This window comes from Osmerus mordax, chromosome 9 (assembly GCF_038355195.1).
Source record: "Osmerus mordax isolate fOsmMor3 chromosome 9, fOsmMor3.pri, whole genome shotgun sequence".
Taxonomy (NCBI): Eukaryota; Metazoa; Chordata; class Actinopteri; order Osmeriformes; family Osmeridae; genus Osmerus; species Osmerus mordax.
The window spans coordinates 13144941-13170339 of record NC_090058.1 but is presented as its reverse complement, the minus strand read 5'-3'; the positions used below and the strand labels follow the sequence as shown (position 1 = coordinate 13170339).

The 25399-nt window shown below is 45.8% G+C and overlaps 1 protein-coding gene across 4 annotated transcripts; it reads left to right on the top strand.

The window, feature by feature from the left end:
- The first annotated feature begins 415 nt into the window (after positions 1–415).
- asap3 (ArfGAP with SH3 domain, ankyrin repeat and PH domain 3) lies at positions 416–24346 on the top strand. 4 transcript variants are annotated; one of them, XM_067242966.1, is made up of 26 exons: positions 416–746; positions 1451–1523; positions 2914–3059; positions 3496–3570; positions 4199–4248; positions 4608–4728; positions 5231–5316; positions 5919–5994; positions 7136–7222; positions 12474–12583; positions 13374–13443; positions 14331–14418; positions 14582–14630; positions 16350–16507; positions 17608–17741; positions 18147–18238; positions 18326–18506; positions 18610–18689; positions 20884–20999; positions 21176–21243; positions 21347–21451; positions 21791–21953; positions 22128–22410; positions 22518–22713; positions 22855–22986; positions 23295–24346. In XM_067242966.1, the coding sequence occupies exons 1-26, from the start codon at positions 621–623 to the stop codon at positions 23367–23369; spliced, it is 2940 nt and encodes a 979-aa protein (XP_067099067.1). In that variant the 5' UTR covers positions 416–620; the 3' UTR covers positions 23370–24346. The 4 variants fall into 4 exon arrangements, with proteins under 4 accessions (XP_067099067.1, XP_067099068.1, XP_067099069.1 ...); XM_067242967.1 differs by having other exon boundaries at positions 4605–4728; positions 21836–21953; XM_067242968.1 differs by having other exon boundaries at positions 4605–4728; positions 22855–22982.
- The last annotated feature ends 1053 nt before the right edge of the window (positions 24347–25399 follow it).

Genomic DNA, 25399 nt, shown 5'->3' with positions numbered 1-25399 from the left:
AGGTAATATTGAGGGTGAGAGTCTATCATTGAGGTTCAGATGACTGATACATCCATGGGAACAAGTGTTCCACAGTAGTACACTAGATTAACTATTTGTTATACCTCTCGTTAGTTTTTTTCTTGCTTTGAAATGAAAACAAAATTGTATAAATGCCCGTCCTTATAAAAGAGAATAACTGCGGCCACAAATTTGACAAGATTTCAGAGGCTTACGGACTTAATTATTATAATAATGTTGTATACCCATCAGTGTAATTTACTGGATTGATACGGAACCGGAAGTACAGAAATAAAATAAAAATAAAACGTTTCCCACAATGGTGTTTTTGAAAACAAGAATGACGAAAGACCATCATGGCTCCAAACATTCCCACGTGACCATGACGCCCTCCTTCGAAGTCGGTGCTGAACACTCAACACCTCACGACTCGAAACCTGCTCTGAGAGAAAAAGCACACTGACCTTCATCTGCACACGAAATGCTACTGCGGGGAAATACAAACTTTTCTGTTGCTATTTTCACAGAGAGTGAATAGGCTTTTCCTGCCTGGGAATATAAACTTTTAAACTTTTAAGAACTTTTCTCGGTAGTTTCGTTGCATAGGTTTCGGGAGTATCATGCCGGAGCGTATCAGCATTTCTGATTTTCTTCATCTGACAAACGAAGACTTGACATCACCGGGAGCATCCCCCTTTCAGTGTAAAATAAGCGACTGCCGGATTACGGTGTCTGCACTCGAGGAGGTAAGAAAAGTTGTTTATATGTCTGTTGCCACACTCCGTGGCTGATGTGCCTTCTCGCTTTCTCTCTATGACAGGCTTTCTTGTAACACCGTGACTCATTCTCTTTTGGGGGCATTTAGCGGGTGTTTATTTACAGACGATTGTTGTTGAGTAGCAGACAGATGTGTGGGTCTCAAACTAGGTTTTCCTACCTAACAGCAACCTCAACTACCTCTAAAATATAGGCCACCCTACCCTCCCTCCCTCACTCCCTCACTCTCTTTCTCCCAATCAGATTGATCACCCTACCTTCCCTCTCTTTCCAGAGAGGGAAGGTCCCTCTCTGGAAAGTCCCTAGAGGTTAAGAGACTAGGAGAATAGTAGACTAGGACGGTAGGAGAACAGGATACCAGTGACCAGGAGACTAGGAGGTAGGGGACTAGGACACTAGGAAAGTAGTAGACTTGGAGGGTAGTAGGGTAGAAGACTAGAGACTGAGAGGGTATGAGATTAGGAGAGAAGGAGACTAAGAGGGAACATTGGTAAGGTCCCTGTCCTCTAAACAAAATCAAATTCTCTCCATCTCTACTATAATTCTCTCTCTCTTGTCTCCGTCGCTTTCTCTCTCTTCTCCCCCTCCCTTTTCTCTCTTCCTCTCCTCTCCCTTTTTCCATTCTCTTTCTCCCATCTCTCCCTCTCATTTCTCTGTCTCTCTCCCTTTTTAGTCACTAGAGATGGATCAGAGCAGCCTGCGCCGGATGAGGAAGACGGTGAAGGCCGTGCACACATCTGGACTCAGTAAGCTCACCCTCACCTCCATACACACATCCATAAGGTCACCCTCACCTCCATACACACATCCATAAGGTCACCCTCACCTCCATACACACATCTATAAGGTCACTGTCACCTCCATACACACATCTGGACATCTGGTCACTATAAGGTCACTTTCACCTCCATACATCTGGACTCTATAAGGTCACTGTCACCTCCATACATCTGGACTCTATAAGGTCACCCTCACCTCCATACACACATCTGGACATCTGGTCACTATAAGGTCACTTTCACCTCCATACATCTGGACTCTATAAGGTCACCCTCACATCCATACATCTGGACTCTATAAGGTCACCCTCACCTCCATACACACATCTGGACTCTATAAGGTCACTTTCACCTCCATACATCTGGACTCTATAAGGTCACTGTCACCTCCATACATCTGGACTCTATATGGTCACTCTCACCTCCATACATCTGGACTCTATAAGGTCACTGTCACCTCCATACATCTGGACTCTATAAGGTCACTGTCGCCTCCATACATCTGGACTATATAAGGTCACTCTCACCTCCATACATCTGGACTCTATAAGGTCACCCTCACCTCCATACACACATCTATAAGGTCACTCTCACCTCCATACATCTGGACTCTATAAGGTCACCCTCACCTCCATACACACATCTATAAGGTCACTCTCACCTCCATACATCTGGACTCTATAAGGTCACCCTCACCTCAATACATCTGGACCGGTAAACTCACACTCACTCTCACCTCCATACAACCATAATTACCTGGTGTATACTAGTGACCATGGCAACCACATTGACCTGCAGTGTAACAGTAACCATGGCACCACAATAACTTTTGAAGGTGTGTCTGAGCAGGATTTTTGTAAGGTTCCTGGTGACCCACATGATCTGGGTTTGGTGGAGGAATCATGTCTATGGTGTGATAGTTGGTTAAAGGATAATGTTGTGTGTGTTTTGATGGGGTGTGACTATTTTGACATATACTCTTACACAAGACCCACAGGTCTAACAACTAACTAGTTCAAATCAGACTGCTCTTGTTGACTGTGCATACACAGAGTTTAGACATTCTTTTGTATCTTGGCCTGTTTCACATTTCAGTCTCTATCCCCTCCCCCCTTCTCTATCCCCTCCCCCTTCTCTTACTGGAAGTATAAAGAAGTTCCAGTACGAAAGGGGGGAGGGAGACAAAAAGGGAGTGAGAGATGGAGCTGCTGGTCCGATTTGAGTTGGTCATTAGTACAGAGTGTGGGTTAGGGCTTGCTGCAGCTTAATATTCTAGCTGTGTGTGTTGGGGGGGAGGAGGGGGGGGGCTGAAGCTGGCTGTTGTGTTTGTTTACTAACGGTGTGTGTGTGTCTCTAGCCCACATGGAGGCCAAGGAGCAGTACATACAAGTTCTGGAGAACCTGGGTAACAGTCACCTGACCCAGGAGAACAACGAGGTCTCCACGGGCTTCCTCAACCTGGCGGTGTTTACCAGAGAGGTCACTGCCCTGCTCAAAAACCTGGTGAGGATGAGGGGGGGAAGGGTCTGCACCCGAGAGGTCTGCCCTACTCTCTACCCCTCCATCCATCTCTCTAAACCCCTGTGAATCTCCCTAAACGATATGAATCTCTATCCATTTATCTCTCTGAACCATATGAATCTCTCTATCTCTGTCCATCCACCTCTAAACTCCATGCACCTCTCTTTTTCCATCGCGCTGATCCCTGTGAATGTCTCTCTCTCTCTCTCTCTCTCTCTATCCCTCTGTTTAAATACTGTGAATCTCTTTATCTCTCTCTATCCCTCTGTTTAAACCATGTGAATCTCTTTAGGTTTCTATATCCCTCTCTCTAAACCCTGTGAGTCTCTTTAGGTATCTCCATCCCTCTCTCTAAGCCCTGTGAATCTCTTTATGTCTCTCTATCCCTCTCTCTAAACCCTGGGAGTCTCTCTCGCAGGTCCAAAACCTGGACAACATCCTGACCTTTCCTCTGGAGAACATCCTGAAGAGTGACCTTAGAGACAGCAGGCAGGTGAGCAACAAACAGCAAGTTACAGTTAGGATTACCATTATCAATTTACCCTCAATCATTTAATCTCTCCAAAAGCAAGGTATCCTATTGAGATAATAAGAACCATGTCTGTTGGATGGGAGCCCTGTGTTGCTTTCAAAACTGGACCCCATTGTAAAACTGTGGATGAGAAATGGAGATGTTATTAGTGCACCACAATGTTATAATTTCTGCTCACCGTACGTTAGTCCACTAGCTACTGTAATCGAGATATTGTTGCTATATACTTAAGCAATTGAGATGTTGTTGTTGCACTCTGATTTGCTTACTTTGAAATGTGGCTCGTAAATGTAGACTGTTCCTTGACCCTCACCACAGAAACACTGTAGAACTATGTACTTTTGATCCTTCATCTTCTACTGTACTTTCTTGATGCACAATTTTGATGTCACTTTGGACAGAAGAGTGAAATGAATAATGTATGAAATGGATACGTTAAATGGTGAGTGGAAAGGTGAGTGTAGTGTGTAGTAGATGGCTTCCGGCGTTCAGGTTTATAGACTGCAGTGTCGACTAATCTGGTGCAGAGCCGAGCTCAACTGAGATGCTCATCTGTCTCTCCATCTCTCTTTCACTCTCCCTTTCCCAGGAGCTGAAGAAACACATGGAGAAGAGCTGGAAAGATTATGAGATGAAACTGTGAGTTGACTAAGAGTTCTTATCAGGATCAGAGGGTCCAACTGAGGCGCTCTCCGTAGCATGTTGACCACAGACCTAATCCTGTGCCTAACCAGGACGACGTGTAGCATGGGGCTGGTCAACTCTCTTATCCAAGGAACGGTGCCAGCGTCTGGCTGTAAGCGAGGAAGGGGAATTCACCTTCTTCTATTTACCTTGCTTTAACTTCCTCCTATTTTCTCTCTCCCTCTGTTCCCCCTCTCGCTTTCTTTGCACAATGTCACCTCTTCTTTTTTCGGACTCTGTCCTTCCCCCTTCGTCCTTCGCTCTTCCCCTCCTTCCGTTCCTACCCTCACTCCTTTTCTCTGTTCGCCAAGAAGTAAACTGGAGAAGGAAAGGAGAGAGAAAGGCCGTCAGCAGGGCCTCATCAGGATGGAGGGAGGAGACGGAGGAGAGGACAAAGAGAGAGAGAGGAGAGCCTTCCAACTGCAGATGTGCGAGGTGATATGTGGGGGTGGGATGTAGGACTGGAGATCGCCTGGAGTTAACCTTAACCTGGTCTCCTGTGCAGTACCAGTTGTGATGCGTAACCTGGTCTCTTGTGCAGTACCTGTTGTGATGCGTAACCTGGTCTCTTGTGCAGTACCTGTTGTGATGCGTAACCTGGTCTCTTGTGCAGTACCTGTTGTGATGCGTAACCTGGTCTCTTGTGCAGTACCTGTTGTGATGCGTAACCTGGTCTCTTGTGCAGTACCTGTTGTGATGCGTAACCTGGTCTCTTGTGCAGTACCTGTTGTGATGCGTAACCTGGTCTCTTGTGCAGTACCTGTTGTGATGCGTAACCTGGTCTCTTGTGCAGTACCTGTTGTGATGCGTAACCTGGTCTCTTGTGCAGTACCTGTTGTGATGCGTAACCTGGTCTCTTGTGCAGTACCTGTTGTGATGCGTAACCTGGTCTCTTGTGCAGTACCTGTTGTGATGCGTAACCTGGTCTCTTGTGCAGTACCTGTTGAAGAGCCAGGAGTTGAAAGTCCGTCAGGGTCCAGACCTCCTGCAAAGTCTTATAAAGTACTTTCAAGCTCAGCTGAAGTAAGTTTCACATTTCATGTTTTCCTTGGCCAACGACTAATAAGATGTACTTCCAGCACTAGGACAGTAAGGACAGTTTTGCAGTAAAATACATTATGAAGGTAATAGGAAGAGAGTATAAAGTTAGTATAGTTTTCAGTATGACGGTAGTATGAAGGGATTATGAGGGTAGTGTGAAGGTAGTATGAAGGCAGTAAGATGTGCAGTATGTAGGCAGTAGGAGGGTAGTGTGAAGGTAATATAAAGGGAGTATGTTGTGCATTATGGCAGTCGTATGAAAGGTTTATAGTGATCTCTGCTCCCAGAGAGTGCCTCTGGTTCCTTGTGGAAAAGCAGATGGCTTTAATTTATAAATGCCAGATGTATTTACTTTCATTCTCAGACATCGAGAACAGCTTCCAATGCTCTCCACTGCTAATACGTGTGGTATTCTGTGTTCTGGTGATGTCTGCTTAGGTTTGTCCTGAATAGATAAGATCACAGTTGTTAACCATTCACTCCCTGACATAGGTAGAATGTTGTGTGTTTATAAATGGTGTGTGTGTGTGCATACAAGAGTGCTGTGAAAACAGAAGGGACTTCAGTGTTTGTGGTTTGAACAGTTTCTTCCAGGATGGACTTAAAGCTGCAGAGAATCTCACTCCCTTTGTGGAAAAACTGTCTGCTTCTATCCACACGGTAAACAACTGTCTGTCTGTCTGTTAGGGTAAGCCTGCCTGCCTGTCTGTCTGTTAGGGTGAGCCTGCCTGTCTGTCTGTCTGTTAGGGTAAGCCTGCCTGCCTGTCTGTCTGTTAGGGTGAGCCTGCCTGTCTGTCTGTCTGTTAGGGTAAGCCCGCCTGCCTGTCTGTCTGTTAGGGTGAGACTGCATGTCTGTCTGTGTCGTTGGGTAAGGCCCTGTTGACACCTTGCATTAACATGCATCTTGGATGATCCAATCACAAGTGGACAGCTCAAAGTACAGTTGTGAATGCACCCAGAACACATTGAGATCCGAGCGCTCAGACCACATTTTGAGGTGGTCTGGACCGCAAAGGGCCACGTTCTTTTAGCAGTGTGAACGCAAGTGTCTGTCTGTCTGTCTGACAACCTCCCTTGCTGCCTGTCTATCTGGGTTAGTCTGTCTATCTGGGTTAAGGTTAGTCAGTCTGTGTGTGTGTGCGTGTAGTAGTATGTCAGATTTTGTGTCCCTCCCCCCTCCCCCAGATTCCCAGTCTCTCTCTCCTCTCCGGATCTCTACCAGCTGAACACACAGCATGTTAATGGAGGCAGTTCCCTTTAAAGATGAAAATGTTCTAAACCTGAAAATGAATTAGTAATATCTAGGCCCCAGCAGACAAGAGTTTCAGAGTTTTCTAGGCAGGTTTCACCACAACCAACCGTAGCCAGAGAAACGAGCTCCGACATGTCAACTCTCCCCTGACGAGAAAGAGAGAGGGAGCAGCATTGCGTAAAGAAACTGGTTTGGCTTGGTTATTGTTCTGTATGAGCGCATACTGTCTTTAGTCATGTTGTTGTGTCTGACTGTCAGCTGTCAGGTTTTTGCCAATATGTGTACTGTCCTCTGCTGTGTAATATAGATTCATGCAGTGGGGCTGATGGAAACACTCACATCCTTCCATATTAGCACCACATTAGAAAATCCCCCACATGATGTTTGTTTTCCCAAGATACACACACAACAGCACAAATGATTGATGGGTGAATCTTCAAGGATGGGTTAATAACATGTGCTTGTCGTTTGTGTATTGTGTGTGTGTGTATTTTGTGTTTGTCTGTGTGTATTGTGTGTATCTGTGTGCATGTGTGTGTGTGTGCCTAGGTGCGTCAGAACCAGGATCAGGAGGTGCGTAAGCTGTGTCAGCTCAGAGACTCTCTCAGACTGCTGCTGCAGGTGGAGGGCAAAGAGGTACACAGCTCTGACTCCTATCCTCCATGTTATACAGCTGCAGCTCTGACTCCTATCCTCCATGTTATACAGCTGCAGCTCTGACTCCTACCCTCCATGTTATACATCTGCAGCTCTGACTCCTATCCTCCATGTTATACAGCTGCAGCTCTGAGTCCTATACTCCATGTATTAGCAGCTCTGACTCCTATCCTCCCTGTTGTACAGATGGAGCTCTGAGTCCTATACTCCATGTATTAGCAGCTCTGACTCCTACACTCCACGTTGTATGGCTCAGGCCTGACACTCTCTATCGCTCTCAACGAAGGCAGTCGCATTTTCTTTCCCTCTCCTCCCCCTGACCTTCCCTGCTTGCTTCCCTGCTTGGCTTCTATCGTATTGTCTAGTTATTCACGGAGAAATGCTCTGAAGTTTCAATCATTTGGATAGTTTTTGAAGATATTACTCAAAATCAAATACTACAAAAAGGAACAACCTGAGAGGACTGAAGCCCAAGGAGGACAGAAGTATTTTTGGCTGCCCTCCAAGACTGACCACAGGCAAGCCAACTAAAGCTTGTTCCCTGTAGAACTATGGCTTGTAATGACTGCAAACAACTTACTCAGAGGATAGTCGAACTGGAGCTAAGAGTCAGAACCCTCTTAGATATCAGAGAGACCGAAGACTTCATAGATTCCATGCTACCTAGCCCGGAGGCTAAGCTACCTGCCAATGAGCCACCCTTGGAACCAGCTTTCTCTCCACCGGCCGTTGGACCGGATGAGTCATGGCCTGCTCTCGGCGCTAAACCAAAGGGGCCTAGCGCCGCTTCTACCTTCATCAGAGATGGGACTGTCACCAAGGATAAACAGCAAAAAAAGCGAGGCAGAAACTCTTCCCGCATCACCTCTCCTCCTGTCACACTCAGAAACAGTTTTGAACCACTGGGAACTTTCTCTCCCTTGTGTGTGGAATCCAAGGCGAAGAGGCACAGGAGTGCTAGCCACGCAGCTAACAAACATGAAGGGCCCAGATCGCCGACACACCATGATGGTAGCTACCACACACATGCAAATCCAACACATCATCGTCTGCTGCGACCGGGAGTCCCCCATTTCACTCCAAGCCCCTCTCGGACCACTCGGGGCGCTGTTCGACCCCCTATCAAGCCTAATCAGACAACAATATCACAGGATTATCAAGATCCAAGGTATGCTAAGACTACCCACAGCCCATCAACACTTAGAGGAGCTAACACTGCTAGCACTATAGAATCTACTGCTAGCACTAACGCAGTGTCTAACCTTGGTCTAGCACAAGGTCCTATCATTGCTAACCCACATAAGATAAGAACTGGCCCCGCAGCTACTGATAAGGAAAACGTTAGAAATGCAAACACAACACCACATATGGCCACTATCTTGATTGGAGATGCCATGACAGCACATGTTAAACTGGCAAAGACAGAAAATATTTGTCTTAGCAACACATCTGTCGAGGAACTGTCCTCAGAGGTACAAACAATCCTCAACAATAAACCAAACAACCCTAAGATTATCATCCACACTGGCTCGTTTGATATCCTACACAAGAAAACTGGCACTGAGATACTTAAAAAACATTTCACCCAGCTACTGAACACACTTAACAGATATCAAGATGTATTCATCAGTGGACCGATTGCATGCTTTCGCAGAGGAAAAGAAGCCTTCAGTCGACTACTATCCTTCAACACATGGTTGGCATCTGTCTGTCTGACACACAAACTGAGATTTATCGATAACTTCAATGTGTTCTGGAACTGTGCAGACCGTTTTCAAGCTGACGGACTCCACCCAAACCGTAGAGGATCTCGACTACTAACAGCAAACATCAATCACGTGCTCCTGACCACAAATCAAGCTTCTCTCCCTATCCCTGTTGTGTCTAAGCTGACTGACGCATCCCAAACAACCTCCCATGGAACAGAACAGAACATTCAAACAGCCTCCTGCAAGGACATGGGCCCTGCACAGATCTGCACCCCCCGGATAAATTCCCTTGTGATGGAACAGCTCAGTGACAGAGACTTTCCCAAAGAAAAGCTACGCTAGGACAGCCGCCATGCTATTTCATTGGACATACCGGTCATCATCACAAACAGAAAATGGCATGGTAAAATGCATGGTTACAAACCTGAAACTAGTGTTAGAAGTCACAGAACTATCCATATTCTTCCAACAGATTTATCTACCCATGTTTTATCTGTTAATACCCCACAGATGAAACTGGCCCTTCTAAATGTTAGATCACTAAATAACAAAACATTCCTAGTTAATGATCTGGTCAAAGAAAACAACTTAGACTGCATCTGTCTAACAGAAACCTGGCTAAACAATGACACGGCAACAGCAACTTTGATAGAAGCGTGTCCGCCTGATTACAGCTTTCACCAAGTTTCAAGGACATCAAAAAAAGGTGGAGGAGTCGCAGCTATTTTCTCCTCTAAACTGTTGTTCAAAATCACTGAGCTAGGTGAATTCACATCATATGAATATCTTGCTATAGAGCTCAAAACCGAATCAATACTTTTTGTTATTATATATCGGCCATCCAAGCACTCGCCAATATTCATACAAGAATTCTCTGAACTATTATCACTATGTGTCACTAGATATGACAAAGTAGTTTTAAACGGAGACTTAAATATCCAAGTAAATAAAAAAGCAGACCCAAGAACTATTGAGCTCTTAAATCTCCTTGACAGTTTCAATCTAACTCAACACATAACAGACCCAACACACCGGCACGGAAACACACTAGATCTAGTGATAACAACTGGACTAAATATCAATAATATTTCAATAACTGATCTACCCCTCTCAGACCATCATTATATACTTTTTAATGTGGAAATTATCCTAACAAAAAACAAAAAAGAATTCTTAGTCCATAGAAGATATTTAGACGATACAGCTATGATGGCATTTTCTGAACAATTTGCTCTATATGAGCCGACTTACCATGATTGCTCTCTGAATGAAATGGTAGAGAACCTCAATGATGCACTATTATCTGTGTTAGACTCTGTTGCACCACTGAAAACCAAAAAGAAGTGCACAAGCAGAACCTCCCCATGGCTGAGAAATAAAAATGTTAGTGAAACGAAAAGAAAATGCCGTGCAGCAGAGAGAAAATGGAGGAAAACAAAGATCACTATCCACTACAATATCTACAAAGATACACTAACCACCTTTAACAAAACCATCCGTCTAGCAAGGAGAGAATATTTCTCCAACATTATTACAGAAAATGCCAGAAATTCCAGAGTTCTTTTCTCCACCATTGACCAGCTGCTAAACACTGTCCCTGCCCCACCTCCATCCTCAACAGTTAAATGTGAAGAGCTTGCTTTGTTCTTCAAGAACAAAATAACTTTGATTAGAGCGAGTATTATTAATAGTGGGGTCAAAACTGACATCAGTAGATTCTGCAACATAACCATGAGCACATTTACCTGTATCACACTTAGTGAACTTTCCAAAATTGTCAGCGAATCTAACTCCACAACCTCAGATATTGATCCTATACCCACAACATTCTTTAAGCGAGTGTTTGATAGTGTCTCAGGTCCGGTGCTAGAGATTATAAACACATCCCTTAGAACTGGCGTCTTCCCAGATGCCTTCAAAACAGCTGTTGTAAAGCCCCTATTAAAGAAACCCAAATTGGATAACAGTCTACTTGCAAATTACAGACCAATATCAAACCTCCCATTTATTAGTAAAGTACTGGAAAAGATAGTTTTAGTCCAATTAAATTCTTTTCTTGAAGAAAATAACATCCTGGAAGTCTCGCAGTCAGGTTTTAGGAAATATCACAGTACTGAAACTGCTCTCACCAAAATAATTAGCGACCTCAGACTAAACTCTGATGCAAATAAAGTCTCTATCCTTATCCTGCTAGATCTCAGTGCAGCATTTGATACAATTGATCACGACATCCTAATCAATAGACTGGAAAAGCTTATTGGGTTCACGGATAGTGTATTAAACTGGCTGAAATCATATATCACAGGAAGGAAGTTTTATGTTAGTTTAGGTGACCATAGGTCCAAGAAACATGAGAACTGCTACGGGGTTGCCCAAGGAAGCTGCTTAGGTCCATTACTTTTTTCTCTTTATATGTTACCACTCGGCGACATAATCAGAGAACATAACATAGATTTCCATAGCTATGCGGATGACACACAACTATATATATCCACTGAACCCAACGATGCAACGGCCATCAATTCCATTACCAACTGCCTGTTGGCAATAAACAAATGGATGAATGATAACTTTCTTAAATTAAATGAAGACAAAACCGAAGTCCTACTATGTGGCCCCAAATCCAAAAGAGAGATGCTTATTAAGAATCTTGGAGGCTTAACCCCCTGTCTTAAACCAGAGGTGACGAGTCTCGGCGTAATCCTGGACTCAGATTTGAATTTCAACTCTCACATTAATAAAGTGACCAAAACAGCTTTCTTTCACCTGAGGAATATAGCAAAGGTACGACCATTCATAAACCAAAGTGATGCAGAGAAGTTAATTCATGCTTTTATATCCAGCCGGCTGGACTACTGTAACGCACTTTTCACTGGTCTTCCCAAGAAAACCACTGAAAGACTACAGCTCATTCAAAATTCTGCAGCTAGATTATTAACCAAAACTAAAAGGAGAGAACACATTAGTCCTGTCCTAGCTACTTTACACTGGCTCCCTGTTACCTTCAGAATTGACTTTAAGGTCCTTTTCCTAACATACAAAGCTCTACACGGACAAGGACCTAGCTACATTGCTAACTCCTTTATAAACTACACACCAGCTAGAACACTGCGATCATCAAATGCAGGCCTATTAGAGGTCACCAGAAGCAGTCATAAGAAGATTGGTGATTCGGCCTTTGTCAATTACGCCCCAAAACTATGGAACAAATTACCCATAAATATTAGGGAAGCTAATACTCTAGACATTTTTAAAAGACAGCTTAAAACCTACCTTTTTACCGAAGCATTTAAGTAATTTTATCTCAAAAGGGTTTTCCTACTTTTTAAAGTTGTTTTCTCTCTTGAACAGAGATCTTATTGGGATTTTTATTATTGTTTGAATTATTAATCACTTGTATTATTGTTTTTATTGATTTTATGTAAAGCACCTTGAGCTACAATTCTTGTATGAAATGTGCTATATAAATAAAGTCTTACTTACTTACTTACTTACTGACAGTCCTCTGTTTTGTTCTGTAGGAGAACCTAAGCAGACAGAACTCTGGGAGTGGCTATAGCATCCACCAGCAGCAGGGAAACAAGAAGTACGGCACAGAGAAGTCTGGCTTCCTGCTCAAGAAGAGTGATGGGTGAGTGGCCAACCCGCTTCAACATGGGGAGACTTGGAGGCTGCAGGGAGTGGACAGGGTTCGTATCCAATTTCCTAAGGTGGAGCTGAGGAGAGGGGGGGAGGGTTCATGCTGCCCCTGCCCCAGCTGGTCTGTATTATGTTGGGGTAAGGAGCCAGTCTGGGACCCCTGCTCTGGAGCTCTACTGAGTAGTTCCAGCCTTCCTCCGCCATTTCGAATTTAGTTCCCCCTCGTTTTGCCACATGCACCCCTCCCCCCAACACCCTATTCTGGGGAGGGGTGTGTGTGTGTGCTCTACCAGAAGAGAAGTAGGGTCTCAGCCCGGTTGTGTCTGTAGAACATAGAGAGGGTTGGGTCTAAACCCCCCCTCACTGCCAGCACGTCCTCCCAGCATTCGCCATTAGCCGGCACTGCAGTAGCGTCCCCTCAAAGCGCAGCAGCTAAACACGGAAACTAGCAACTGCATTCAGAACAGATTTCACTAGAAACAAACCGGGCAGCAGGTTATTGTATTTCTCACATTGCTACGAAAGGAGGGCAACATGGTGGGTAAAGACACAAGGATAGGTTTCCTGTCGTGAGGAAGCCGTCAAGAGAGGTAAAGGCGTGGGTTAGCTTTACATCCATCACCACATAGCTGCTAACGTTAACTAGCCAACAGGTTATGTAGCCAGCTTACTATGACTAACTGACAAGGTGAAGTTACATCAAGAGGGGTTGGGTTATAAACTCAGACTGTGTCCTCTTGCCCTCCTCCCGCCCTCTTCTTCTGTGGTACGTGTTTCTGCAGCATCAGGAAGGTGTGGCAAAGAAGGAAGTGTGGCGTGAAGTACGGCTGTCTGACCATCTCACACAGCACGGTGAGAAACCCCGACACCTACTGTAGAGTACAGCAGCACCATGACACACCCCGACACCGACTGTAGAGTACAGCAGCACTGTGACACACCCCGACACCGACTGTAGAGTACAGCAGCACTGTGACACACCCCGACACCTACTGTAGAGTACAGCAGCACTGTGACACACCCCGACACCGACTGTAGAGTACAGCAGCACTGTGACACACCTCAACACCGACTGTAGAGTACAGCAGCACTGTGACACACCCCAACACCTACTGTAGAGTAAAGCAGCAGTATGACACACCCCAACACCCACTGTAGAATATAGCACCCCAATACCTACTGTAGAATACAGCTGTGCTTGTCACATGAGAAAAACCGTCATCTACTCTGTATATCAAGTTCAATTTGAACTTGGTGGTCGTAACGATGGTTACGGCAGATGCAGATGAGGATTCCTCACCAGAGAACCCTTGGCCAGTGCGTGAAAGTTGGCAACGCTCTGCTGACTGAATAACTGCAGAGTTCCAAACCTCCTCTGGATATAACATCAGCACAAGAACTGATGGCATGGCTTTCCATGACCAAGCAGCTGCACGCAAGCCTAACATCACCAAGCACAACGCCAAGCATCGGACGGAGTGGTGTGTGTGGGGGGGCAGGGTGGGGGGGGGGGGGGTGGGGGGAGGGGAGAGTAATTCCATAGAAATGCCCATGGATTTAGAATGGCATGTCATAAAAGCTCCTGAAGGTGTAATGTGTAGGTCTCCCGATGACTTTGTCCATATAGTGTGTACTTTGACTCAAATAATGGAGCTGTGTACTTGGTCCACTAGAGAGTAACGCTGTGTCTGCCTTGTGTGATGATTGTGGGATTAGGTATGTTTTATTGTGTGTGTCAGATCAACCGACCACCAGCCAAGCTCAACCTCCTGACCTGTCAGGTGCGGCCCAATCCTGAGGAGAGGAGGACCTTTGACCTGGTGACACGTAGGTTGACCCCTGATCCCCAGTAGAAGAGCCACGACTCTGCCGCTGTGTGGCTCTCTGGCAAGCTCTCCTCTTTAGAAGCAGTTTATATTCCGTGTGGATTCATCAACTGTTGTTCATTTACATAGTCAGAGTGTCTGTGTTTGTGTGTCTGTCCTTCTAGATAATCGGACGTACCACTTCCAGGCAGAGGATGAGCAGGAATGTATGATGTAAGCACACCGTCACCACAGTAGTGGTATTGGCAATGTTACACACACACACACACTGAGATTCAGGAGACATGGGGGAGAGACCAGAGACATGGGGGAGAGAGACATGGGGGAGAGACCAGAGACATGGGGGAGAGAGACATGGAGGAGAGAGACATGGGGGAGAGAGACATGGGGGAGAGACCAGAGACATGGGGGAGAGAGACATGGGGGAGAGACCAGAGCAATGGGGGAGAGAGACATGGGGGAGAGACATGGGGGAGAGACCAGAGACATGGGAGAGAGACCAGAGACATGGGGGAGAGACCAGAGACATGGGGGAGAGAGACATGGGGGAGAGACCAGGGACATGGGGGAGAGAACATGGGGGAGAGACCAGAGCAATGGGGGAGAGAGACATGGGGGAGAGACATGGGGGAGAGAAACATGGGGGAGAGACCAGAGACATGGGGGAGAGAGACATGGGGGAGAGACCAGAGACATGGGGGAGAGACCAGAGACATGGGGGAGAGAGACCTGAGACATGAGGGAGAGACATGGGGGTCAGATGGCTGAGCAGTTAAGGAATCGGGCTATCAACCAGAAGGTTGCCGGTTCGATTCTGGCCGTGAAAAATGACGTTGTGTCCTTGGGCAAGGCACTTCACCCTACTTGCCTTGGGGGGAATGTCCCACTTACTGTAAGTCGCTCTGGATAAGAGCGTCTGCTAAATGACTAAGATGAAATCAAATGAAATGAGGGAGCCATGGGAGAGAGAGGCTTGTAAATATGAGTCATGAAAACTATTGCAATAAAGTAGTAATAATGCTGAGGTCACAGGTATGACGGTCACTGTATTGCATACAGACAAGGCCTCCTATAGGACTCATACAGGGAGGGTTATCAGTAAGGGTTAGCTTCAGAGTATTTTACTGATCAGTGCTACTTCCAAAATGTTTTATTATAAAACTGTGTGCAGAGGAAAACATGACCCTCATTGCATGCCATGCTCAGCTTACTGTCGTAACGAGTGACTAACATTGTTAGTGCCAGAGACACCGTTATCAAGATCAGGAAAAAGGAAAAAGACCGAAGCAAAAAAACCCACATCAGAGATAGAGTGAGAGAGGGCGGGAGAGAGAGACTGAAAGAGTTTCCCCCGTTAGGCCTCTGGCACAGCTGGTTTTGGGTGGGACCTCTCTCTCTCGTTACTCTCTCTCCCCTCTCTGGAGAACCTCAGGCTGGCCTGGCTGAGGAGGAGATTTCTCCTCGCTCATCCCTTGTTTTTCTCCACCCCTCTTCTTTCCTCGGCGAACCTTCTTCTCTGCCCTGTACTCTCGCTCTCTTTGGGTGGCCTGAGGACCAGCTGTTTGATGTGGGAAGTCTCTGAGGAGAGGGAGAGGGGGAGGGAGGAAGTTGGGAGGGAGGGGGGAAGTGGGACAGAGGGAATGGTGGAGACGGTGAGCGAGGGGGAAGGAGGGAGAGTGGGAGGGAAACAGAGAGGAATGGAGAGAGGTAGGGCGACGCTGTGGGTGTAACCTGCCCATGACAGACGCGGGTGACCTCAGCGACAGAGGATTACTCTGTCAGCTGTCTGACTCTGATGCAACAGTATGAACACAGTTTGGGCTTATGACATGAATACTATTGGCTGCATATTCATCCTTTCTGTATGTATGTACGTACGTGTGTGCACGTGGATGTGTGTACCTGTGGTGTGTGTGTGTGTGTGTGGGCTAGCTGGGTGTCCGTGCTGCAGAACAGTAAGGAGGAGGCTCTGAGCGCAGCGCTGGGAGGAGAGCAGGGCCAGGACAGCCTCCAGGAGCTGTCGCGCTCTGTCATCACTCAGCTGCCAAGCCTGCCCGGCAACCAGGCCTGCGCCGACTGTGGAGCCCCTGGTGAGCCGACGACCATCCCTGATCCTGACCCAGTAACATGAAATACCATCCCTGATCCTGACCCAGTAACATGAACTACCCTCCCTGATCCTGACCCAGTAACATGAACTACCCTCCCTGATCCTGACCCAGTAACATTAACTACCATCCCTGATCCTGACCCAGTAACATGAAATACCATCCCTGATCCTGACCCAGTAACATTAACTACCCTCCCTGATCCTGACCCAGTAACATTAACTACCATCCCTGATCCTGACCCAGTAACATGAACTACCATCCCTGATCCTGACCCAGTAACATGAACTACCCTCCCTGATCCTGACCCAGTAACATGAACTACCATCCCTGATCCTGACCCAGTAACATGAAATACCATCCCTGATCCTGACCCAGTAACATGAACTACCCTCCCTGATCCTGACCCAGTAAAATGAACTACCATCCCTGATCCTGACCCAGTAACATGAACTACCATCCCTGATCCTGACCCAGTAACATGAACTACCCTCCCTGATCCTGACCCAGTAACATGAACTACCATCCCTGATCCTGACCCAGTAACATGAACTACCCTCCTGATCCTGACCCAGTAACATGAACTACCCTCCCTGATCCTGACCCAGTAACATGAACTACCATCCCTGATCCTGACCCAGTAACATGAACTACCCTCCCTGATCCTGACCCAGTAACATGAACTACCATCCCTGATCCTAACACAGTAGCATAAACTACCATCCCTGATCTTAACACAGTAACATAAACTACCATCCCTGATCCTATCGCAATAGCTACCTACTGTGACCCTGGTAACCATTAACACTACCTACCCTAACCTTGGTAACCATTAACACAACCTACTCTTACACCGGGGAGCCTGGGAACCATTCACACTACCTACCGTAACCCTGGTAACCTTTCACCCTTCCTACCGTAATTCCAACCCTGGGGAACACTATGTCCATGACCATGTTTTTGGGAGAAGGACAAGCTTTGGTAATGTAGTGGAACTGCATGGATGCATCATACCTAGTACACTGGTACTGGTAGTAGTGGGACATGGTACCTGGTGTCATAGCTGGTGTTTCTGTTCTCAGGGCCCACCTGGCTGTCCACCAACCTGGGCATCCTCACCTGCATCGAGTGCTCGGGGATCCACAGAGAGCTGGGGGTGCACTACTCCAGGATCCAGTCTCTCAGCCTGGACCTGCTCTGCACCGCAGAACTACTGGTAAGGCGTACCACAAATGTAGTAGGTGACACAAATGCCAGTGACATTCAACGATACTCCATATCCAATTCGATGGTAAAAAAATGAATGCAAAACAATAAATTCTGTGTACTTTAACGTACGTGTTGAATTGAATCCCCAGTACCTACAACACCGTACCATCATGCTTTCAGAATTGTAGCATTGACTTGGTACCAAAGCATCGGTTTTTGTGTCATCCCTAACACGCACACACGTACACACATGGATGCACACACAGACGGACGTGAATGTACACACACATGCATACCAACAAATGTGCAACACATATGCACACACGCTGGCAACAAGTAATCTTACTTTCTGTCTCTCTCTCTCCTTCCCTCTCTCTCTTTCTTTCCCTCCCTCTCCCCCTCTCTGTCTCAGCTTGCAGTCAGTATAGGCAACACTAGGTTTAATGACATCATGGAGGCAGGCCTTCCCAACGACTCCATCAAACCACTCCCCCAAAGTGACATGTGAGTTCAGGATCATGCTCTGATTGGTGTGCAGCTCCTCATGTCGCATCACAGCTCGAGTGAACATGGTGTCTCCGTGGTAACCAGGCAAGCCAGAAAGGAATACATAGTGGCCAAGTATGTGGAGCGGCGCTACGTCCTCTGCAGACAGGAAGTGGAACCCAGCTGTGTGTATGATGCCGTCAGGAGACGTGACCTCACATCCCTCCTGCAGCTGTACGCTGAGGGGGAGGACCTGGCCAAGCCACTCCCGACGCATGAGGAGCAGGTGTGTCACACACGCTTGTGCACGTTCACGCGTACATACATGCACACACGTATGAACGAATGTACAGAAGTTGTAGAGGGAGACAGTATTGTGTGTGTTTCAGAGGGAGACAGCGCTCCACCTTGCGGTGCAACAGGAGGACGGTAGCTCTCTGGCGCTAGTGGACTTCCTTATCCAGAACAGGTGACACCTTCGTAGTACACTTTTAGAATGATAGTACACTACTCTCCTAATACACTGCTGTTCTCGTATACTACTAATGCTCTCCTAGAACACTACTCTCCTAATATACTACTTTCTTAGTACACTAATACACTCCTAGTACACTACTGAACTAATATACTACTAAATCTATCCCAGAATACTATTGTTGCAGCTATTATGTATGGTCAGAGAATGTCTCTAATAAGGGCAGAACTTCCACTCTCGGGAAAACTTCTGGCTTCTGAACTGGTTGCAGTTCCACTCTGGTTCCTTATGAGGGCGCTCACGGGCGATTGCAGAATGAATGGAGGTCTATGGAGCTATACCCCTCAAAAAACACTTTTCTCAGGATATAATTTTTTGTCTAGGATTTTGAATGTTGCATTCGAAAGGGGTGGTCGCTTTTTTTGTTCTAAAAAGCCTCTTAAAATGTAAATGACGTCATACACATCGTACGGCCAGAGATACTGCTTTACGGCAAGTAAAGTCCACTTTCCTCAGTCCTGTCTCCTCCACAATGTCCCTCCCTTGTCCCTGCATGTCCTGTATCTCTCATGCTTTTCATATGCTGTTCTATTTGGTGTGGAAATGTCAATAAATCACCCCCCCCATTGCAGTGTTCAACATCTGATAAAGAGAAATCAATTTTGTTCAGGATTAAGTGATATGGTGTAGACTTCCATCTATGCAAGGTCATTATCCACATTATAGGGTAACTAAGAACCCCATTAATTCTGTAGAGGGTGATTCAGTGAAGTAGTTAACGTAGTTAAAATATTAACAAAACCATTTGTTTGCAGTAATCGAGTAAGGGAAGAGTCCCCCCTCCCAACACGTATCATTGCGATCTGTGGTAGCCCGCGCAACTTGGCTGAGTTGGACATTAGCCAACTTGGCATTTAGCCAACCTTCCCTCCCATGTGACAGCACAACCCTTTCCAACTATTTAAACAATTGATCATTGCACATCTGCGAGGCATTTTCTTCTTTTTCTAATTTGTATTGATATTTATCACTATTGAGCGGGACATTGGCTGTTAGAATTTTTTATGGTGGCAATACTGTACCATGTATCCTGTATTCCTGAACACAAGAATAACACAACAAGTAGGCTACTCAAATTCAATTTATTTCCCATGTAAATTTCACAGTACATACAAAATGATAGGCAAAAAGAAAATGCCAGCAACCAAAAAAAAGTTGCTGTGGACAAAAAAAGAACTTGGGCGAAAAAGTCCACCTTAAAGGTGACATGACATGCTGTTTTTGGATGCTTTTATATAGGCCTTAGTGGTCCCCTAATACTGTATCAGAATTCTCTTTCCAGAAATTCACACTTGCACGGTCGTAGCTCAGTTTCTTATGGGCGGGCCAGATTATCTGGGCGGGCAAAGCAGAGAGAGGGGAGGTAACCTTCCTCCTTGTGACGTAACAAAGAGGAGATTTTCAAACAGAGCAATTGAGCTTTGATTTTCTGAAAGGTGGAGAAGAACACCCAGGGCTTGGTTTACACCGATCGAAATTTCTAGCCACTGGGGGACCAAAGGCAGGCTAGGGGAACTCATATTAATGTTAAATAACCTCCTAAAGTTAAGTTTTCATGTCATGTCACTTTTAACATTCTCAGACAATGCCCATAGACGGGCTCTGACATTCTTGTTCCGCTTCGGATGCCATCAAGTGGGATCTCTGGTTAGTGAAGGACTGATTACGACCAATCAGCATTCATTAGCAGAATGCTAGCGTGTTATGGGCAACAACGACTCACCCTGTAAGAAATCGAAAGGACATAAGTACTCGTTCATTCAACTTTCGACCTATAATCCATGTTGAACTTGCAAAAACTACAACCAAATCTGCGATTTCTCAACGACAATCAGGCGAAAGAGACAAATTTAGCGGTCTAGCTCCATAGACTCCCATTCATTTTACACTTGCCCACGATCACCCCCAGTGGAACTCTGGTGGAACTGTAACCAAATTCGGTACAATGGGGCTTAAAAGGGAGGGAACAGGCTCTCCGTAGACGGGCTCTGGGATGGTTCATGTGTTGTTTTTGTTTTGTAATATTCTTTTGAACACTGGGTGTTGTCTGAGTGCAGGAGAGCTTCATAGGGCAGCTCAGTCCTGGTGACGTAGGGTCCTAGTAACACTGCTCCTTTGTGTGCTACAGCGGCTGTCTTGAGAAGAGGACGGGTGACGGGAGCACAGCTTTACACTACAGCGCACTGCACAACAAGCCAGAGTCTCTCAAACTACTGCTCAAAGGAAAGGCTGTACTACACACCGGTATGCTGCACACCGGGACACACACACTTTATCCTTCCCACCTTGTAGCCCAGACACACATCCACATCCTGCCCACTTGGAGAAACACACACTCAGGTTACAGATGTTTTCATAGCTTGAGTTTGTAGATGAGTCAGTGTTAGTTAATCAGGGCTGTAACGTCTCTGGTGCTGTAGTGAACTCTGCGGGGGAAACGGCATTGGACATTGCAAGGAGACTGCAGCACTCCCAGTGTGTAGAGCTGGTAAGAGCAACTTCATCCCAAACTTGAGTCTTTCCCCTGCATCAGAATCCTCAGCTTCTCTAGGATCCATCCCTAGACAACGTGTGTGTGCTTTGTGCTGTAGCTGGAGCTGGCTCAGAGTGGCAAGTTTAACTCTCAGATCCATGTGGAGTTTGTATGGGAGACCCCCCAGGACCTATATGACAGCGAGGATGACCTGGATGAGAGGGTAAACATCTTAACCACAATACAACCTGTCTAGACCACAATACAACCTGTCATGACCACAGAAACCTGTCATAACCACAAAACAACCTGTCATGACCACAATACAACCTGTCATAACCTAAATACAACCTGTCAGAACCACAATACAACCTGTCATAACAACAGCACAATCTGTTATAATCACAATACAACCTGTCATAACCACATAACCACAACAAAACCTACCATAACCACCATGCAAACTGTCATAATCTCAACAACCTGTCAGAACCACAAAACCACCTGTCAGAACCATGTCTTTGGTCACCACTCATACCAACAATTCTCTGCCTGTTTGCAGGTCAGCCCCTTACCCAGAAACCTTTGCTCTCTCCTACCTTTCCAGGAGGGTGGGGCTGCCTTGCACTGCACTTCTAGCAAGAGCTCTGAGAGCTCCCTGTCCTCCACGCCCCCAACCCACAGCCCCGTGCCTCCCCCACTGCCAGCCAAAGCCCTACAGAAAGGTGAGCAGAGAATTTGTACTCCTAAAAGTGGGGGGGTAAAACAATTTATTTTATTGTATTGAGGGTGTATGATGGAGCTATTTTAAGGTTAGGGTTAGTGGTGATTATCAGTGATTTCTTGTTAAAATTGTTAACCTCTTTTGGCTGATACTCGTCCCCTCATCCCTTCTCCAGGACGCTCTGATCCTCAAATAGGGCCCCCCCCTCAGAGGTGCAGCTCCGCCCCTGCTGCACAGAGCTGCCCCCCTTCCCAGCTCCGTCACAGCCCTCCCTGCCCAGGCCCAGAGAGGGGGCGGCCTCACAGTTCTCCCCAAGGACAAACAGGCCTATTAAGGGCCCATAGGCGGCCTGTTTTCTGGGATGGTCAGTCTGGGTCTGAGTCTGGCTCTGGTTCTGCGGCTGCTCCCCATTTCAACTTGACAGCCACCTCTCCCCAGAACCACATGGGACCAGTCAGGTAATTGAGTGTACTGGTTCTTAAGTGGTTAAGTGGTTGAGTGTACTGGTTCTAACCTCTCAACTTTAACCATATTGTGCTACATTGTGACATGTATCCCCCTGTAGTTCAGATAAGACCATGTCGTATCGGCGGATCAGCAGTGGAAGCCAGGGTGTGTGTGGGGTGACATCACCTAGTGCTGTGTCTAGCAGCCAGGAAGAACTCTACTGCAACCTGGTGGCTGGTGGCTCCTCCCCTGTCCTTCACCCCAGCTCTTCACCAATCACTGTGCCAGCTCCACGACCTCGAAGGAATGCCATGGTAACATGACATCACTTTCTCGTCATTGTCAATGACCATATCACTGACTTAACTTCTACGTGAAAGTTGTGTTCACACGGGACCGGTAATAGACAGGTCAAGTGTTATTGGTGAGCAGTATACGGTGTCTGTGTGTCGCAGGTGTCTCAGAGCAGGCCCAGACAGAAACGTGTACGGGCGCTAGTGGACTGCAGGGCCGTCAACTCTGGCCAGCTGGCCTTCTTCAAAGACCAAGTCATCGTGGTGACGGCCACCGAGGATCCCCACTGGTGGGTGAGTTGAGAATGTTCATTTAAACTCTTAAAATCGAACTGAACGTTAGCTGGTTGATTCGACCTTTTCTCTAGTTCTCGTATGACGTAATGCTATACTCTGCCCATGTTTGTCACTGCCTGAGCTGGGAAGATGGGAAGCTGGGAAGAAAATGCTTTGCTGTACGTGTGCTGTTGTTTAGGCTACTTGGTTGTGATGACTTTGCTAGTGATTGACGTCCTTTCACTGTTCTAGTTGACCGTTCATTTGTGTTCGGTGTGCTGCTTTAGTTTAATCTAGTCTGTTTTTGCACCCTTATTTCTATTAAGGTTGGACACATAGAAGGAGACCTTTCCAGGACTGGCTCCTTCCCAGTGAACTATGTGCATAAGTTAGGAGACTGACCACATATGGACCTAGGTGGCTAGGAAATGGACCTGGGTGGCTACGAGACTGACCACACATGGACCTGTATGGCCAAGAGACTGACCACACATGGACCTGGGTGGCCAAGAGACTCACCACACATGGACCCAACCCACACCGGAACCCTAATCCAGCCCCAGCCCCCTCCCTTCCTTCAGTTCTCATACTGAGTGGCTTTTACAGTGTTATACATTAATTTGCAAATAAACCTACCATATTTATAGTATGTGATTATACAGTATATTACAAGCTATAACTCAATATTTTGTAGTTATTTTATATTGTAGATTTGGGTTGGGTTGGTGGTTGGTTGTGTGTATTGGAGGACGAGGACTTTCAGCTATCTAGCTATAGCTGTGTGGGTTTATATGTCAGATGGGTGATTGATAAACAAGCAAACCTACTTTTGTTGTTTTTGCAAACCAGCCTAACATATAGTTTAAACATAAAATGTATACATTTAACCCAATCCCATCTCCAGCACCTCCGCAACGCCATTAGTGAACGCCATTAGTGTTGCTTAGATCATTGCATTAAACTGGGTAATTCATAAATATATGTACTGTATATATGTATAGAATTTGGTCAAAGCTACACAGTAGACTAGACTTAATAGAGAGCCACAAGACTTACTCACTCAGTAAAGGAAAAAATAGCTGCCCAGCCAACATTTATCTATCACCCCCCAGTCAAATCAGTCTAGAACTGGGCTGATATGGACCCTAATCCACACAGGCTCCGGACTGTTCTGGAAGGTGTCTTGAGATCCTGTCCTGATAGCCATTATCTGAGGGATTCAGCCTAGGTTCTAAAGGAGGACAATAATTTAACTTGTCATTGCTTTAAATAGGTACTGTTAATTGCATCAACCACTTGTTGTTACACTGTGTTTTGAGTGTGCACATTGTCTACTTTTTTATGTACTATGAATACAGTACTTGGGAGTCTTTTATTATTCCTGTTAAGGACTTGTGATTGGAAGAAAATTAACTTCAGAATTGTAAAGAACTGGCTACTGTTAGCCAATTATACCACCTTCAGCAACACCACCAACAGGTTGACGTATCAAGTGATAAAACAGCCTTGTACTTTAATTCACATCCAGTACAATACATAAAACTTGCTTGAGTGTTGCTTTGCCAACACTCAATGTTAAATGTGTTGCTGGACCCGCAAATAGCCATGCAATCAAGGGAAGCCTCCATGAGCAACGTCATACAAAACAATTCGAACTAGTCATGACTAGGCGAAATGACGTTGCAGTTATCTCAAACAGAGTTTTGACTAGGAGAAAAGGACATTGCAGATATCTCTTGAGTTTTGACTAGGAGAAATGACGTTATTGATCAGAACTGACAGAGACCAGAGCCCGTCTACCCATATTATACATGTTTAGTTGAAACAAGTAATAATTCAAATTATTGTATTATATTAGTAAAATTCTTTTTATATAAGTGACATTTATTTGCAGTAAAAAAAGGTGCAAGATTTCCCTTTACAAATATACATCAAGAAATGCTGCATGTTGAAAATCCCCACCCTCTAAAGAGAACTACACTACTGTGGAGGTATACACATAGAGGACAGAGATTTTTTTTAAAGGACCCAAGAAACAGTGAAATCAATAAAAATAAATAATATGTATTAAACAATAAGGATTAAAGTTCCTGTAAAGCAAATTCCATGATTTGCTTTTCAGTACATTCTATACGTGTGAAATGAGCTCCTGAAGCATGTACAAAGTGCAAAAACCTTGTCGCACTGAAATGTGGAGTTAGACCGTAGAACAGTTTCTTTTCCGTTTTCAGCTCAGGTTTTGGCGGAGCCAAAAAATGCCCGATCTACGTCACTTTGACCGATCTACGTCAGATCACTGCATGGCTCCTCCTCTCACCTAGCCTGGTCCTAACCAGACTCGTACATTTCATTTGTACAGAGTCTGGCCTCGCTCCATTGACAAGCGTTGACTTCCTTGTAGGCGGGTACTCTGTTGAAGTTTAAAACTATT